Source organism: Arvicola amphibius, chromosome 17, assembly GCF_903992535.2.
Source record: "Arvicola amphibius chromosome 17, mArvAmp1.2, whole genome shotgun sequence".
NCBI lineage: Eukaryota > Metazoa > Chordata > Mammalia > Rodentia > Cricetidae > Arvicola > Arvicola amphibius.
The window spans coordinates 10,580,205-10,598,995 of record NC_052063.2 but is presented as its reverse complement, the minus strand read 5'-3'; the positions used below and the strand labels follow the sequence as shown (position 1 = coordinate 10,598,995).

General features: G+C 47.4%; 1 protein-coding gene across 1 annotated transcript in view; it reads left to right on the top strand.

Annotated features, from left to right (window-relative positions):
• Positions 1 to 18,791, top strand: part of Plxnc1 (plexin C1) — a 152,530-nt gene that overhangs the window by 119,306 nt on the left and 14,433 nt on the right. Inside the window, exons 22-23 of the mRNA XM_038314540.1 lie at positions 11,665 to 11,842; positions 14,154 to 14,257. Of these exons, the coding sequence (XP_038170468.1) occupies positions 11,665 to 11,842; positions 14,154 to 14,257 (282 nt within the window). The remainder of the gene's footprint in view (positions 1 to 11,664; positions 11,843 to 14,153; positions 14,258 to 18,791) is intronic.

Here is an 18,791-nt window from a genome sequence, read left to right as displayed (position 1 = left end):
ACTGAGCGAGTCTCTCCACTTCCTGTGCCTCCTCAAGTCTCCCCCCACCCTGTCCCCAACATGTATAAAATAAAGGTTACAAGCATGCTGTCTGCCCATCTCATGGAGGTTTTACAAAGATTAAGAGAGTGTACAAACACACATGCTGCACACACATGCAGATACAAGCGAGTGCACACATACACACAGACAGATATACACGCACACATGCAGATACATGTGAATGCGCACATACACACAGACGTGCACGCGCACATGCAAACACAAAGAGGAGCTCTACCCTCCCATGGACATGATGTAAGTCACCAGGGGGTCCCTGGCTTACTCCATTGCCTCCTTTCTCACCCTGTGGTCTTTCCTGCTTCTTGGCCACCAAGCCCAAAGCATTATGTGGCCTTCAGTGGCAGCAGGGAGAGGCTAGCAAGCTGCCCTCTGTTTCTCAGAACCAGGAATTCAATCCACCTCTTCCCCATAGAAATCACCTGGTCGTGCCAGGTGAGGCTGTTAGAACAGAAAACAGCCCTCCCAGGGTTTCCCAAAGAGAAATGCTCACCAGTGAACAGAGATTTGGGGGATCCAGCAAGATTTCTTCTTGTGAAACATTACACCAGACAGGGAGGAGCCAAGAAGAGTTGGGACTGTGGTGGGGAGAGGAGGAGGGAGTCAGCTGCCCTGAAAAAAAAAAAAAAACTTTTGAGGTTGGAGTCTTTTTCCAGCGCTTTACATCTGAGCACGATCTCTCCCTTCCCGTTTGGAAACATTATTTATTTCGCAGTCAATTAAGACCACGTGTTTCTGGTTTGTTAGCACTCAACTCATCGTCAAAATGTTACATGATGTTGAAGAAATTCATGCCGACTCTTTGAGTTTCTCCCCCTTTTATAGCCTCTGGGGGAAATGCAATGGAAAATTGAATCTATGTTCTGTCCTTCTCCGATTCCTGCACGGTGGAGAGAGCGGAGCCTGGCAGAGAGAGGTGGGCCCTCTCCTGGAGACTTCACCTTTAAGGATGATTTTTCTAATGCCTTTTGTTGGACCCTTTCCAACCTCCCTTTCATGGTGGCTGATGATACCGGAAGCCAGAGAGAAGGCGCATGATCCACTCTAAGCTTGTGTGACAAAAATGTTACCAGAAGGTCAATATAAAAAATTTAAGGTTTTTCATTTCCTTTCATACAAGTTCTCCCAGCCTGAACCATTCTAAGTTTCCCCTTCTTGACGCCCTTCCTCCCGCCCTCTCAGGCTGCATTCCTGGTAGTTCGCAAAGCATCGCTTTGCTAAATTTGCCTGAGGTGGTTTATGTAATTGAAAACCAAGGTGTGGTGAACAAATTGGAGAGAGAGAGAGAGAGAGAGAGAGAGAGAGAGAGTGTGTGTGTGTGTGTGTGTGTGTAAATTCTTTCAAGGACGATCAGAAAGCTCCAAAACAGTCACATGAACAACTTGAAATAACAAAAATCAGTGCCATGGCAGGGCCTGTTGAGAAAAAGCCTATTTGGATGCACGCTCAGAAACAGCCTCACACAACAAACTATGAGTTAGGTTTCACACCTCCTAGGTTAGGATGCTTCCTCTCTGAGGTGTAGGGTGTTTTCTAGAAGATAAAACCATGCTGCCAGGTTGGGGTTTTTTTTTTGTTTTGTTTTGTTTTTTGTTTTTTTTGTATTTGAAATCATTATACTAACAAATCATTCTGAGAAGTCAGGTTTTGTTCATCATGTCTTGAGAGGATACTGCTCTGACTTGCCTAAGCAAAGGCCTGCAAAGTCACTCTGTCACGAGCACCTGGAGTCCCAGGCTGGCAACTGACAAGTCAAATGGGCTCCAACACAAGTGTATTCTCTCTCTCTCTCTCTCTCTCTCTCTCTCTCTCTCTCTCTCTCTCTCTCTCTCTGTCTGTCTGTCTGTCTCTCTCTCTGTCTCTGTCTCTCTCTCTCTCTGGTGCTTCTGGGGAGGGCTTGTCTCCACACACCACCCTAGACTTCCTTTCATATGTAGGGGTTTGGGGTAGGAGATGGCTGGACAGGCACGATGACCCGACCCGAGTTCGGGTCTCCAATTTCCACGTTAAAATGGGTCATTGAGGCACACCTGTAGCCCCAGTGCTAGGGGAGGGGGCAGGCAGTTCCTGGAGGCTTTGCTATAGCTCTGGGTTCAGCGAAGACACTGTCTCAAGAAACGAAGGCGGAGCATTGGCTCAGAAAGACTGCGTGCTGGCAGGGTGCCTCAGCAGGTAAAGGGGCTTGCTGCCAAGCCTGGCAACCTGAGTTCAGTTCTAGGCACCCACATGGTAGAAGGAAGGAGAGAGCTTGTCTCCCCAAGTCGCCCTCCACCCACTACACGTACACAGAAGTTAATAAACAAATGTAATTCAAGTTCAGAGTCATCCACAGCTACTTGAGAAGTTTCAGGCCAGAGTAGGCTACATGAGACCCCGTGTGAAAGAAAAAGAGAAGACCGCTACTCTCCACACGCCCTCACACGCCACCCGTGAGTTCAGGGTTGACAGCCAGAGTGGAGTAAGACCTATTGATCCTGTTTTCCTCCTCTGCAAAATTGAAAGCTTGCGAGGCGGCGTTGGCTGCTAAGTGCCTGGCCCTCGCCCACACTCCCGCATGTCAGGAGCGTGGCCACACAGCAGAGGGTCTGTTCCAGGAGAGTGTACCAGCTGGGAGGAAGGGACATTTGCCTCCGTTTCCAGAGGAGATGAGAAAAACCAATAACTCGTAACAGGCGTGCTGAATTAGCAGGAGGAGTTTGACTTGTAATCAAAGTTAAGCAAGAAATGGTTTTTTGAACTCTTAAACCCAGGAAATGAGCGTGCCAGTCTGCTGTATCAGAGAGATAGCATCTTGGCACCCTGGGAAAGTGCGCCGACAAACACATTATTACACTCATTCTCATATCGGTACGAAAGTCTTTAGGATTATTAGAAATTCTTGACAAAGCTCGGGGACGCGCCTGCAGGAACATTAATATGACTGTTGGGATTTGTGGAAGGTTTCCGCCAGCCGATGCCGAGTCGGCCTTCTCCCCAGTGATCACCATTCTGGGACGCCGCGTGTTGAATACAACATTCCGTATCTCACCCAACTCTGGCTATCCCCAGCAGGAGTTTCTGGGCGCTCCTTACCTCTCTCAGGCCCCTTCGGTTCCATTTAGCTTGTCCTTGCAGAAGATCCATTATCCCCGCAATTAAACAACCCACTGTCCCGATTAAGTCATTCTCTGTTCCTTCAATTACATCCCATTGTTCATTAAGTCCTGATGTTTGCACTTCAGCAATCTTGTTTTTTAATACTCCTAGCATTTGTGGAGAAACAGTGAAGTTAATTAACAATCCTTTAGCTCTTTTTTTTTTCTTTTTCCTTCTACCATAGTGCAAATCATTTCCATTCTGACTTGAGATAATGCTGAAACCATTACTAGCTTCGTAGTTAGCTCCCTGACCAAATAGTGAAACCATTTTTTATAATCGTGCTAGGTAAGTCATTCCCTAGTTGACGGCAAGCTGTGGAAGATGAAAAATTAACTTTAAATAGGTGTCTTCAATGGCGCCTCTCTTCCTAGTCTTTCTCCTCACACTTATAATCTTGGACTTAGAAAAATAATTTCATTATCTCAGCACAAAAGTACTTAATTTTCTTCTCTGTGGTTCAAATTAAGTATTCTTTCATTGTTAGAGTCTTTATTTATAGTTATACCTTTTACAAAACGGAAGCTTTCCCTTTCTGTACACATTTTATCTCCTCTGATCTTGGAAGTTAAGGAGTCAGGCCTGGCTACCGTCCAGGTGGGAGAGGTATCACAAATGGTGGTAAAAATGAAAATAATTTCCTCGGTTTGCCTTTTTGGCATTGTCATTTTCCCTTTGAAGATGGTGTTAAATGCGGCAGGACTCATCCGTCAGTCAACAGCCTCAGGCCAAATGATGCCCCTTAATCGTTTTTATGAATAAAGATTTATTGGAACACAGATCTGTGTGTTCACTTCTGTATTATGTCTGGCTGGCTCTCTGCTACAATGGCAGTGTTGACTAGCTGCACCAGAGACCATATGAATCTGAAGGCCTTAAATATTTTCTACCTGATCCTCTATGGAAAGTTTGACAGCTCTTAAGCTGACTCTTGACAGGGGAGGGAAAAGTCTAGACTCTTCCCTCTAACCTGGAAGTACTTGGCAAAGCCTTCTTGCTGTCCACAAATCTTTGCTAGCTCTGCTCCCTCCAATCTAGGACAGGCAAGTGCTCTACGTATAGAGAAACTGATCACAGAAACCAATTGGAGACCCCTGTCCTCATCACTTTGTCTTGTTCCGTGTGGAAACGGTTCTCTTCCACTCCCCTCTGCCCACTGTTACTGTGTTAGGGGAGCCGAGTCCCAGCTGTGAGCTGTCCATCCTGGCTGGGGCAAGCAGAAGGAACTGGAACTTGGTGGAAGGTGGGGGGTGGTCGAGCACAGGGGCAAGGAGACACCTGCCAAAGCCTGCTGGCTCCAGCGGAGCAAACTGCGGCTTTCTGAGTCTGGTGCAAGAAGACTTTTCTCTTGACTTTCATTTGGCCCTAAAATGAAAGCAGAAATCAATTTTATAGGTTTCCTTGAATGAGAATAATTATTGCTCAAAGACCTTTTATGACAAAGTTGCTGGTTTGTAATAAATTCCTTTATGGTTACTTTGTAGGAGTTATAAGGTGTCCTGGAAAAAATAACAGCCATATCCAGCCATTGTTAGCCAGAGATATGCCAGAGGAGCCAACCGGGTGGCATTATAGTCCTCCCCTGGGGCAATGCTCTCCCCAGGTTCAGTTTATCCCAGTCTCTAAGAAGTCTCTCTCTCTCTCTCTCTCTCTCTCTCTCTCTCTCTCTCTCTCTCTCTCTCTCTCTCTCTCTCGTCTCCTTAGTTCCTTAAGCTGGGGCGAGCCACTAGCCAAAGAAAAAATCAATTATTACCGCTATGTACTATGGGGCTGGGATCAAAGAGGAGGGATTTGGGCTCTGGCAGTCCTGCATATGAATCTGATCTCAGCCCCTTACAGGAAGTGTGACTTGGGCAAGTCACTGCCCTCCCCCCAACCTATTTGTTCATCTATGAAGGACTGGTGACAAGAAACCTACCTTTGTACATGTGTTGAAGTTAGAAAATCATGTGTGTAGCCCATCTGGTTACCTTGCCTGGCGTAGAGGAAGGGGCCATTCTTTGTGACATTTTCTTGTCACCTTTGAGGCACTCTAAAGAGAAAATCTCTTTTGCAGTCCTTCCCAGTGGTTATTTATTGATGATAGGTGAGGCGGGGAACTCCTGTTATCACAAAAAGCATATCTGAAATGCCCATGTGATGTGTTGCCCCTGGGCATGGACAGCCCAGGGGACAGCAATGGCAGATAAGAGACCCTGAGAGGCAGGTGTGGACAGAGATGACAATGACAGACTGGCACAGCTACCCACAAGAGGCTGGCCTGAGGCTTGCTAGGGTAAGACCAGCCCTTTCCATGGGGTCCTTTCCCAGGCTGTGAGTCTCCAGATGGCCCTGTCTGCCGAATGGCTTCTTCCTGTACGCAGCTATTCGGAGGCAGCGCAGTTGTGTAGAGCAGAGGTCCAGATGCCTGAGATCGAGCAGCAGAGAGGCTGGTTTCTCCCCAGTGTGAGGTGTCAGGACGGGCAGCTCTGCTCCGGGATGCCCCCAGGTAACTTCTTGGACTGAGGTGTCTGCTTCCTCAGCCCTCTTCCACATTCTCCCAGCAGGACCTCAACAGCGCTACACAAGAAGGGACAGATGGTCACCAGCTGTCTTCCAAGGAAGTTTCCCAAGGGGTGCCACACAACACATCAATTTAAAGCCATTGGCCAGGATTTGGTCACATGGCCACACCCAGCAGCGGAGGCAGGGCCATAAGCAGAGGCTCTGCAAGCCATGCAGGGTGCTGCCCAAGCCACACATGCTTCCGGACCATGCATTGTGTGCAGTTTGATGCCAAGCCTCCTCTAGCCCTGGTGTGTGGCCACGCATTGTCTACTGAAGGGGAACCTCAGCAGAGTAGAGCAGCTGCCCTTGTCAAGAACCCCATGACTGGCTTCCTGGCGCTTCAGTGGGAGTCCGGACACAGCCAAGTGTGTCCCTTACCAGATCTGTAAACTGGGACAGGACTCCAGACCTCTCTCTCTCTCCCGTCTCCATCTGTTAAACACGGCTAATAATAGTCCCCACCTCACAGACTTGTGAGGCTTCGATGAAATTAGCAGATTCATTGCTGGGCTGCAGTACATGTTCGATAAGTGCTGGCTATTGTTATTATTATTAGAAACCCCAAGCGCGTTCTTATTATTAGAAGCTCCAAAGAGTGTTCTCATCACTCTTTCTCCTAAAAATAGGGCAGGGCTTCTTCCTCAGCAGCAAGTGGTGGGGAAGGCGGGAGTGGATCGGGATGCTCCACCCTCTCCCATCCTAAGGAAGTGGGATTCTTTCTCACTGCTCCCTGACCTGGTAGCCTGACTTACGATTAAAGCTTGCTGCTCACCAGTCTGCTAAGTGTGGTAGCTGAGGGTCTTCATGCCCAGAGGCCTCCTCACCTCTGTCATGGGCTCCTTTCCAGACCTAGTTCATAATGCCACCTCCTCTATGCAGCCTTCCCTGAGTTCTCTCCCTAAACACCCGTCTTGAAATAGAACTCTCCAAACACCCTGTTTCTTCACACATAGTCAGGGATGTCTAAAAGAACAGAATTGCTTATTAAAGATTATTATTAATAGATTAATTAAAAGATGACCTAAATATATGTTAAAAGATTAATTAAATGGCTTACTTGCTATAGTCTGGGTAATCCAACAGCAGCTGTTCTCATACTGTAGAGGCTTAGCTCTCGAGTAAGCTGCTCGGTTCACGAGGCTGGATGCCTCGGCAGTCCCTATCTGGTGCTAAGGGCCGGGGGTGGGGGGGATCCTGGAAAGCCAGTGGTCTTCAGTGTGCATTGGGAGCCAGAAGACACTGAGTTCCAGTACCACCAAGGGGATGTAGCTGTGGCGGCAGCTGAGCTGATGAAGTCAGCAATAAGACATAAAGGCAGTACGGTAAAAATCAAAGTCGTTTCTTCAGACCTCCTTTATCTAGGCCCTAACTGGAAGCTGCTGCCCATATGTGGGGCGGCTCTTCCAAAGTTCCTCTCAGGCATTCCCAGAAATTTCTCTCCAGTTGATTCCGGATCCAGCCAGGTTGGCAGTCAAGATGAAGTATCACATGCCAGACCAGGTCTCAGAACTTGGGTGTGTCTCACAGCCTAGTCTTCCAATGCTTCCCATGAAGGTTTGCCCTGGGGTGAACAGCATCATCTACAATGCCCTGCACTAATTGATACAAAATAAATGTGTCTATGAATGAATTTGGCTACCATAAAATTGGCAGAGCGGCACTCGTTGGGGTATGTTCAGCTTCATGTTGGAAAACATGGGATGGATGGGACCTGAGCCATCTAGAGGGGCAGAGGTGTGTCTCAGAGCACCTCTCCCCTAGTGGCTAGTCTCCACGCCTAAAGGACAGTCACATGACCAGCCATCTTCAGCAGAGCCCAGGGTCACCTTCTCTGGGCTTCCTTGGCCCCGACCTTGCGCTCACTGGATGGCTGCTGTAGCTCCCCATTTTTCTGTTGGGATAAGAGAGTCTTTACTTTCTGTGTCCTTGTCCAGAGCTTAGTCCCGTGACCACTCCCTGGTGGAGGAGAGAGAGCTTTCCTCTACCTAACTGGGCTCTTTTCAAAGAGGCTGCGTGGCTGTTGGTGAGTCACCAACCTCACACGCTACCTCAGCTTTGCCAATAGTTTATGACAAGGAAGGGAAGCTGCAGGGCTAACGGGGGGACTTTTTCCGAGAAGGGACAGGGCGTGCTTCAAAGAACTTTGGCCTTTTTGGTAGCCTATAGATCCTATAGAACCGGAACAGGCCAAATGGTCACAGCCTTCCATGCTTCTGCCCTGCCGGCAAGGAATTCTGTGTGTGTGTGTGTGTGTGTGTGTGTGTGTGTGTGTGTGTGTGCGTGTGCGCGCATATGTAGTGAGGTGACTCCCATACCTGCTGTGAGCAATCTGAGAACAGGTCCCAAGCGGTCCTCACCACTGAGAAGGGCACAGATGGGTTTTGCTTTGTGGGTTTCAACAGGGAGGGGCTGCGCGGTAAATATGCATCTGTTTGAGAGATGTTTCTATGAGGCAGGGGCCAAAGATAAACCCTGTCATGCCCACACTCCGAGCTGACGTGCCCCTCGCTGCTCTCTGGCAGAGTAGAGAGGCACCCTGCTCTGGGTGGGAGTATTAGGACCCAGGTTAGCCCTGAAGGGCCCCTCCACTCGCAGTGTAGGACCCCGCCATCTGAGCACTAAGAGTTACCAGCATGAAAAATGAATACAAATCAATTTGTTTCTGGATTTACTCTCAGAATTCCCTGTGGACTCTGTAAAATGCCTTTTTACCTCTTTTCCACCCATCTAGCTGTGGAGGCAATGGGAGATTTACATTAGTTTACATGCAGTTTAGATATTTTTTCCTTTTGGTTATGTGTTTTTTTTTAAAGAACATTTATTGCCTATAAAGAGGTGTTATTGTCAAAGACAATGGTGCCCTTTAGGTAGCAACAGACTGTTATTTTGTAAATGCCAATAAAACTATTTCATGAGCCAGGAAGGCTGGGGTTCTGATTAAAGAGTGTTTTCCATTCATTTTTCTCTTGTAAGTCACTGGGAAGTGGCTTTGACACCATCACTCCTGGAATGAAGAGCCATGAGTAAAGAAAGCGACCTGACCACAGGGACAGAATTTACTCCCAAGAGTCCTTCCCAACTTTCGTGCATGCTGGGGCTCTAGTTAAGGACTCTCTGCTTACAGCTGGCCTAAGAAAAGGTTCCTGGAGGCTAGGAGGGGTTCCTGGACTGCATTAGAGCCCCAGGAGGATGGATGGAAGCTTAAGAGGGACACCCTAGTACAGTGAGCCCTGACACCAGCTCAGCAGCCTTGCAAAGGAAGTCACGTAGAAGCTATGTTTCTGGAGCAATTAACCTGACCCCTCTAGCTCAGTTTCCTCACTCCAGAGGGGGGATGGTAATAGCATTATAGCCTTGGCCTGGGGTTAAAAGATTCAAAGAGGTGTTTCTTAAGACTGGGGTGTAGCTCATTGATAGAGTATGTGCTTAGCATGTTCCTCATGTTGAGTTTGATAACTCAACACCCCTGTCGCATTAAAAGATAGTATGTCTTGAAACGCATGTGGCAGTTCTATACCGTGAACTGCCCTAATATCTCTAAAGAAGTGAGGTGAGAGAGAGGGTTTAGGTACGAGTCTTTGCCATGTAGGATTCTCCTCGACAGTCCACCCAGCAGCTCTTCCACTTACCTGGGACCCCTGCATTCTCCGTTATCTGGTATTTTGTTGTTTTCGTTCATGCATGGAGAGGTTTGCCCAAACACAGATTTTCCTAGTGGGCAGGCAAGAGTGACATCATTCTGGGACAGGGACTTCCCTGGAGCACACTGGCATACTGGTCAACTCCAAAGATCAGATTCCACTAATGTGGGGCTTCAAATCATTTGCTTAGGACTGGACTAAAGTGACTGTAGTATCAAAAGTGGGATTGCAGGGGAAAATATTAAGTCTTGGATGATATAGCAAAATGCCAAGGTCTAGGTGGCTTGTGAACACTCAGGTTCCTAGTTCTAAAGACTGGGTAGTTAAGAATCCGGTCCCTGTCAAGTTCAGTGTATCGAGAGCACCGCTTTCTCACTGATGGTGCCCCATTCTCTGTCTTGGGGAAGCCCTATTCAGCTTCACTGAAATTGCTGCCTCCCAAAGCTTCCATGACGATAAACAAGAATAACCACTTGTGCAGAATCCTGGCTAGCCAAAAAGTACTCAGGGCATTTACAGAGCATCACGCGATCATGAGGCCTGGAACTCTATGCAGGATCCTGAGCAAGGTGTTCTTTTTACTGCGGCCTGCACTGAAATCCTAGCTCCCAAGGTGAGACTGCTTGGCGGGAGGACATTCAGGGAAGCAATGGGGCGGAGGCATTAAGAGTGGCCTCAGAACTACAGTGCCCCACAATGAGACACATAAGGCCTAAGGAACTTGCTGTGGAGACATCTTTGCTAAAGAATACATGGCTCAGAGGGTTTCAGAGACCTCATAACCTTGTGGGACCCGTGAGTGCTATGTCTTGAGCACCAGACATGATTCTAAGGGAAATGTCAATTAGATTCATCATCAGTACCGTCAGAAGTCAGTTCCCACCCACTACGCATGCGACAGAGTCTCTGCCGCCCAATGAACGTACAGTGGTCCAGCGCTACAGTTGCATTTTCCTTGAGTCCCTGCAGCACCTGGGAGTCCTCCATCTCCTTGACCTCTTGAAAGGATTAGAAGGCAGGTGCTGTCCTATGCATTTTACTTTTTTGCACTGCAGGGGATGGAATTCAGAGTTTCATGGGTGCTGGGCAAGCTCTTGTCTACCTCTGGCCTAGTTCCCCACCCCCATATGCACTTCCGGCAACCCTACCCAACTCGCCCTATTATCTGTGTTTTCATTTCTTCTTAAAATTCCTATTACAAACCTTATTATGAAAACTTGCAAATAAACAAAAACCCTACACGCCGAAATTAACCAGACCTAAGATGTGTACAGCTAAATGAGCTTCTATACGGTTAGAGCTGTTTTCCATTTCTCCCCGGACCCTCGATTTTATCCTTTCATAGTTCCTCATAAGCCAGGCCCCCAAACATGAGCAAACGGTGCATCTCCCACCACACCCAAGCCCCCCAACTCTCTGATAATGGCGCCGGAGAATCCAAATTGTGCGATGCTCGTACCAAATCCTCTCTGCTCATGGCTGAAACAATCCTCCCCAAGGATGTGTGGCAGGTGAAACTTTTATTTTTTTAGATTTGTGTATTTCTTCTTCCGGAGTAAACCTGAAATTGCTCTTAGGTCATTTTTCGACATATTCCCCGGCTCTATCTTTTCTCACATACACTAAGACTTGCTTCCCCCATTAGTAAGATTTTGAGACTTTGCCGGGCGGGGAGAATGCTAACTGATGCAACTTAAGCAACGGCACGGGAATGTAATTAATGTGCGGATAATAGTGCAGGGTGGGGATCTCGGTATTTTAATGAGGACTCAGAAACATCTGACTGCAGATGTTGCTGCCACAATTAATGCTGCATATTAAAAAGTGACCTCCTTGGTGTGATCAATACAGGGGCCTCGTACCCTTTCCTGACACCTGGACCCTCACTTCTGGGACTCTGTGGTCCCATTAATAAAAAAGATAATCACCAGTGTGAGCTCATTGGCGATGGAAGCTTTCCAAGTCATTGGTTTTTTTTTAGGATGAAACTAAAAGTCACCATTATTTTGCAGAATTGTTATGCATGTACATATTTTCCTCTCCAATATATTTATTCAATGCTTGCTCCGTAATGAGTGTTTTAACTTTCTGTTTGCCTTTCCATTATCCCTGAAAAGAATGGATTATGGAGAAAAGATTAAAGTAGCATAATGCGATATGCCGTTCACTAATGCGCTGTCAGAGGTATTAGTGGGCCTCTGCCACGGTGTGTCTTTTATGAAGCCTTTCAAGCTGTAGTTACCTAATAGACTCCGAAACCTGATTGTTTGTATTCTTCCAGGCATTAAATGTCGTCTTTGAGAAAATCCCAGAAAACGAGAGTGCGGATGTCTGTCGGAATATTTCAGTCAATGTTCTCGACTGTGATACCATAGGCCAAGCCAAAGACAAGATCTTCCAGGCATTCCTAAGCAAAAATGGTTCTCCATATGGACTTCAGCTCAATGAAATCGGTCTTGGTAAGGTTTCTCCCAGAACCCTGGAAAGCACCCTCCTACCTTCTTTCTCTTTGGTGGCAAGTATGTGGCCTCGGTTGTTCCCAGAGGGCATGTCTGGGGACCCAGGGACTCCTTGGCTCTCTTTCGTGCATCTTGATTCTTCCCAGATGCCCTTCCAAGATGCCATTTTGAAAATGCTGTATTTGTAAAGCAATGTGATGGCTGACCCTGGGCGCACACGGACTCGCCCTGCATCAGGACGTACAGAAAGGTGTCGACCCTGTGCCCTCCCGATGTGTTGCGCTTCACATTGGCATTTGATTTGTTTGTTGTGATACGGAGCGTGCCATTAGTGGGTGGTTCAGCCACAGGGTGTTAACTCCAGCCTGCTGGAAAGGTCATCTAATCGCATCCTGTATGAAGTGTATCCTCTCCTCTCCCCCAACAACGAAGCAGCATCTGCTATGAATTCATTTGCAGGCTCTATTGGTATACTGCAAAGGAGAGCATATGTGTGAGCAAGCTCACAGGGCTCTGCTTCTCTCAAATGTTCAGCCACATCTTAAAGTTGAGCTCGGCGCAGCCCTCCCAAGGGACTGCTGTGGGATTTCAGCACAGATAATAGGACAGGAAAGAAGAGCAGACTCGTGGCAGTGACAGACAGCGTAACAAGGTTCATCTCTCTGCGTACAGTTGTAGGCCTCCACTAAGCAGGCAATTAAAATCCTCCCCCACCAATCAAACCTCCCCCTAAAACCATTGAGAAAAGCCTGGAGGCAGGCCTGGGAAGTTTGGGGGAGGCCATGCAAATGCGTAGCACCGTCAATGCCGCCTTGAAAGAAAGCAGACTGCTTAGGTGCCTCTCTGCAGCTCTGCAGCAGTGTTCCATTCCCTGCACTGCCTGGAGGAGCTGGCGGTTGAAAGAGGCCTTAGCTCCTTTGCTTAGATGTAAGCAGAAGGGGAAAGCCCCGTCTAGGAAACTGAAGCCTGATCCATCCCATCAGCTAACTCGCCTTGAACGTTATCGTGCAAGTCTGTGGCTCTGACCACAAAGGACATGGGCACACCCAGCCTAAGAACCACAGGAAAACGGTCCAGCAGCTTTATCTCCAACCATCGAAAAGTCCATAGCAGAGCCTGCAGGCCCTTCCTGGGTTTCTGCCAATCAGGTGTCCCTCCCCCAACCCCAAAGTTCCAGGTAAGAGTAGAATAAGTTGGTGGCATCATGTCCAGCAGGACAGAAAGCCTATATGCACAGAATGTCACCACTTAGGAATGGGACATAGCAGAACCTGACCTAACTAGGAAAGACTTGTCATCAAAGACAGCAGAGCCACTTGGGCTCTGCAGAAGCTGCTTTATGGGTTGCTACAGAGTCACTGTCATCAGGTTTGGGGGTTGACAGGTGGAGATGAGACAGGGTCTCAGTACTGTAGCTCTAGCTGACCTAGAATGACTACTGAGTCCAGGCTAACTTTGAACCTGTGATGATGATCCTGCCTCAGCCTCCTGAATGCTGAGCTTGTAGGTATGAGCTATGAACCATATCTGGCCTTTGCTAGATTTAAAAATAAAGTTTAATTACATTTTTAGTTATCGTGTGTGTGTGTGTGTGTGTGTGTGGAAATAAAGACAATGTGGGAGAGTTGGTTCCTGCCTTCTACCTAATGCGGGTCCTGGGAATAGAACTCGGATCATTGTGTTTGGAGGCAAGTGCCTTTACTGACCAGGTTCTCTGCCCAGCCCCATTGCCAGGTTTTTAAAAAGAAAAATCAAAAGTCCAGATTGTTTTGTGCAACCTCCAAATATTTAAATGTTGCTAGTGAGTTGCTATTAATATAACAATTCATAAAACACTGCACAAATTCCAGAAAACATTTCTCTGTGGCTACCTTCTGTCTGTAGTGACTAGTGCCCTAGCTGGGTTGGTGTGTTGGTGTATAGTAACTCTGCAGGAAGCATGCAGAAGAGAGTTTACAGTGTGCTCTACGAATGGACATGCATAGATATTGGTGGTATTGGAGGTAGTTTGGTTTTTTGAAGGTTTTAGCCCCTCAGATGATGGAGGAGTCTGCCTTCAGGGTCTCCACTTTCCAGATTTGACTCAGCATAATGTTTTGGGAACAGTTGTCTGAAATATTCGACCCTAAACACAAGCCCAAAGCTTTGTGTCTGGCTCACTGTTTCCGCACTGTCTGACAAAACTGTGCACTTCATTCAAGCTTATTTATTTACCAGGAGTATTTGTAAAAGTAACCAGGCAGCGCTTAACTTGTTTGTTTTTAACTGTGACTTGAGAAGGGAACCAAATACCTTTCCCCTTTTATTTCAGAGCTTCAAGTAGGAACACGACAGAAAGAACTTTTGGACATTGACAGTTCCTCAGTGATCCTTGAAGACGGAATAACCAAGCTGAACACCATTGGCCACTATGAGGTAGGACCAAGATGCAACCTCAGCACCTCTTTCTTTACCTGTAGTCCTATTTGGATTGGATAACTCTAGTACTGGATTAGTAAAAAAAAAAAAAAAAAAAAAAAAAAAAAAACCAAACCAAGACTCCCTATTTCCGAATGTTCTGCAGGTTGCTTGTTTCTGGGACACAGTCTCTGCCCCTGCTCATTCCGAAGAGCCCACACATCTGTCTCTAGTGGTGTCCCCTTCCTCACAAGGCACATTGTCATGTTGTCTGATTCTCCACCTTGCCATTTAGATCAGAAACTTTGCTATGGCAAGACTGTCTGGCCTTGTGCACTGTGTTCTTAGGGAAGTTGTGGGTGAGTTAGCATGTGTGCAAACCCCCATGGCGTGTCAAGTATGTTGACACTGAGCAGATTAGACCCCTCAGCCTCACCTCTCCACTATGCTAACCTTGTGACTTTTTGTGCAGCAGCCTTGTTCCAAAGATGTTCTGAATGTCCTTAATTGTTTGCCTTATCTTGTAACATGAGGGCCTGCTTGTTGGGGTTTCTGTCCTGCCCAGTTTCCACAGCCATTTAGGTCCCAAAGAAATCACACGAAGGTCAATATTAATGGTAAACTGATTGGCCCATTAGCTCAGGCTTCATATTAGTTCTTATAACATATATTAGCCCATTATTATAGTATATGTTAGTCACATGGCTCAGTACCTTTTTCAGCAGGGCAGGTCACATCTTCCTTCTTTGGTGCCTGGGCAGAACTGCGGAGGAATGGGAATGGGCTTCCTCCCTCTCAGAATTCCCTGTTCTCATTGCCCCATCTCTACTTCCTGTCTGGTTGTCCCGCCTATACTTCCTGCCTGGCTACTGGCCAATTAGAATTTATTGAAAACATAACTGACAGAATACAGAATTGTCCCACACCATTATCTGAATGTCCTATTCCGCGAAGGCTCCTTCAGCCGTGTGACTCTCGTGCTGAGTGAATGCTGAAATCAGTGAAGGGTACATACGACTTCTCAAAGACCTGAGTGCCAGAGAAGCCTGTATGTGCAAGACAGGAGGCAGGGAAAGTTCCTGAAACCAGACACTGGGATCCATTACTGTTGAGTGTCTGCTCGGTGCTAAGAACCGGGGCTGCAGGGAGAGGAATGAAGTCCAGGCTGCTGTACTCAAGGAGCCGACCTCTGTTTCACCTTCTCCATGACCCTGAGGAGGGGGTGGCCACTGACGACCCTCACTAGGGACTGGTCATTCCAGCGGAGAAAACAGCACGCAGATGTCTGCATGGCACAGGTGGCCTGTCAGGAGAGCTAGGACATCACTCTTCCTTGAGACATGGGCGTCCTAGACACCTATCTGCTTAAGGATGATAATGAAATTAATCTGGCCTGTAGTCCCTTCCTGTCCTGATGATTTATTGGCCTCATAGCCCAGTGTTGCTGCCTGGTGGTAATAAATGACAAGACGGGGACAGAAGGGCTTAACGGGTTCTGCTTATGCTGAAAAAGATAAGCCATGAGGCAAATGCATGCAGAGAGCCTGAAGGGAGCCAGGGAGGTCAGCAGGCCATGCACCCCAAAAGCCCAGGTTCCTACGGACTGAGCTCAAGGAAAGCATCCGCCCTGCCTTCAGCTGCCTCCGTGTGCCCTCGATTTAAATAGCACCTCTACAGATTTGAAATCTGGGATAATTTGAGAGGGCTGGGCCGCTGTTTGCTTTTGCCCTTTCGTTAAAGAAAACCATTTTCAAGTACTTTGCTTTTCCCTCCAAGAGACAATAATTATCACTCTTATTCATTTAGTAAAGCACCCTAGTTTGAGTCACTGTATGTGCGTGAAAGGGAAAAAAAAACTATATTTCATTAAAAATAGGGTCTAATTCGGAGTTCTAAGTGATTCAGACTTACCTCCCCCCAATTAGTCCAAATTAGTTCGGCTTTAAAGTTAATCGTCGGTGACGGCCAGTCCCTCCTCCTGTCTAAACAGAGCCTCTGCTGCTGGAGTATAAGGCCCAGCTTCTTCCACTTCATTTTGGGGGTTGGGGGAGCAATGAGGTGTAGCAGATCTCTGCTGGACACCAGGGTACTAGAGGGGTCAGAATGTACAGAATGTAGGTTGGATGCGGTCCCCAGAGCCCCAATGATGATGCTGTCAACCTACTGAATGGTTTCCCATCCAGCTCCCAGCATTTTTGACAATTGCCTTCTATGGCAGCAGGAGTGGCAGTGGGCGCCCAGCCTTGTCCACAGGGCTGGCTCCATCCATGCTCACCATTGACTGATGCTTTTAGACCGGAAGGATTGTTTCTTCTCAGTTCCCATCAGATGTGCGGAGAGAACAGCAAATTCCTGCTCTAGTGTCGTTCTAGCTTGTGCAGCAAAGGGGTTATGTGAGCCAATGTCTTTATAAACACACGGAACCAGCAACATCCTCCTCTCTGTAATTAAACCTATCTGGCTGAGGCTCAGGGGATTCGCTACGAAGGGGATTCTACTGGTAGTCAGGGTAGACTGTGGAGGCGAGCTTGCAGTCCAGGCTTCCCGCCTCTCTCCTTCGGCACCCACCGTGACCTTTTGCTGAGCCACACTGTCACACCCTGCCATGGGGTGGCACAGTGGCTGCAAGACAGGTGTTTTGTGGGGCAGGAAGTTTTCTCTACAGATCATACATCTTGTTCCAAGCTGTGAGTTCTGAGGAGGAAGAAAAGACAATAAACCATTAAGTGGCTGAAGAACATTGGGGGCTGGTGCAGAAGTGGTCACTGATGACCCCAAACTGGCCATCCGGAGGTCATTTGTAGCGCTCAGAAATGTTTCAGATGATGTTGGGTAAGGTCAGTGGTCCTGGTCAGGTTTCATCTCTGCTCTTAAAAAGATTGGACTGCCTCACAAAGCAACTTCAGATGTTTGTCTATTTAGCCAACAAAGAGGTTGCTTCTGTACCACACACTGTCCCAGGAGCTTTGCCCACAGCGGCTTCTTTGGTTCTCTTCACTACCCCACTAACGGAATGCCAGGTGGGGAGGGGTTCAGAAACTCGGCCATGCTCATTGAGCTTCTCTTGATGCCCCAGATCATCAGCTGATAAAAAGGAACTTCCCATCTAAACTGTGGTTCTGCTAAGGACGGTGGAATAAGGTTGTGTGGGAGTGGGGATTTTAGCAACCCCCCCCCCCCCAACCTTTAGGCTTCCTGGTCGAGTGTGGTGCCTGATCTATGAAATGGTCTGGTGGTTAGCAGTCTCTGCTGCCGACAGAAAGGTTAACTTCTCTTGAGACCCTGTGATGGATCTCATGGCCTATGGGACAAGGCTGTTCGGTGAAGAATGAGAGACATTCAGGAAGGTTTCCCTGAAGTAATTTGTATTGACCACTGTGCTTTTAGACTGTTTGCCTTACATAAGGAAAAAGGATCAAGTTCAGGTCACATTCATCATAATCCATAAAACTCTGAATTTCAAAAAACTGAGCCATGATAGTTTCTAATAGTTGATCATTATTACCCATACAAGGTAACAACTTTAAAAATTTTTTTTTCAAGACAGGGGTTCTCTGTGTAGCCTTGGCTGTCCTGAAACTCACTTGGTAGACCAGGCTGGCTTTGAACTCAGAGATACACCTGCCTCTGCCTCCCAAGTGCTGGGATTGAAGGTGTGCACCACCACCACCTGACCAAATACCATTTTTATGAAGATTTACCTTTATTATTTATGCTTATGTAAGTGCACGTGTGGCCAGAGAGGGCTATGAGACACCCTCGCCCCCAGTTGCTGTTAGTGGCTGTGCTGTGACCCAACTAGCATAGGTGTTGGGAACCAAACTTGGGTCCTCTGCAAGAGCAAGCTCTCTTAGCCACCAAGCCACCCAACACGTGGATATGATTAAATGTTTAAATTTTGTCTCTAAAATTGATCTTTAGGGGATAATCTAAGCCTATGACACATATTCTGCCACCAAGATATCTCACATTTATGCACAGATCTATTTTAGGAGTTTTTATTAGTTTTAGTTTTGTTTGTGACAAGGTCTTACGTAGCCCAAATCGGCTGCCAACTCCATACGTAAGAGTTGAACTCTTGATCCTCCTGCTTCTCCTTACTGAGTGCTGGGATCAAACTCGGGACTTCATACCTGCTAGGCAAAGTCCTCTAATAGCTGAGCTAACGTCCAGGTGTGGCTTTAAATTGTTGACACATGTCCAGTTCATCCCTGTGTGGTCATAGCTTCTAATGCCAAGTCACCTTCTAGCTCTGCCACCTTCTAGCTCAGGCTGGCAACACTGGGAAAGGGGTGGCCTTGTCATAGTGCATTGTGGACTGCCGTAAGACTGGAGAGGATTTCATTTGAAATTGTCACGTCCACCTATTCTGCTCTGGGCTGGAGACAGGTTCCTACTGCAGATCTATCTAGTGACATTAATCTCCCCTTGACTTAATTTGGTTTTCATCCCTAAAGTCGGGTCCCAGATGATGCTCCTTGCCTCACAGGAGGACAAGAGAATGGGTGTGGTACTCTGTGAGTAGTTACAGCTCTTAGGACAGAACAAACAG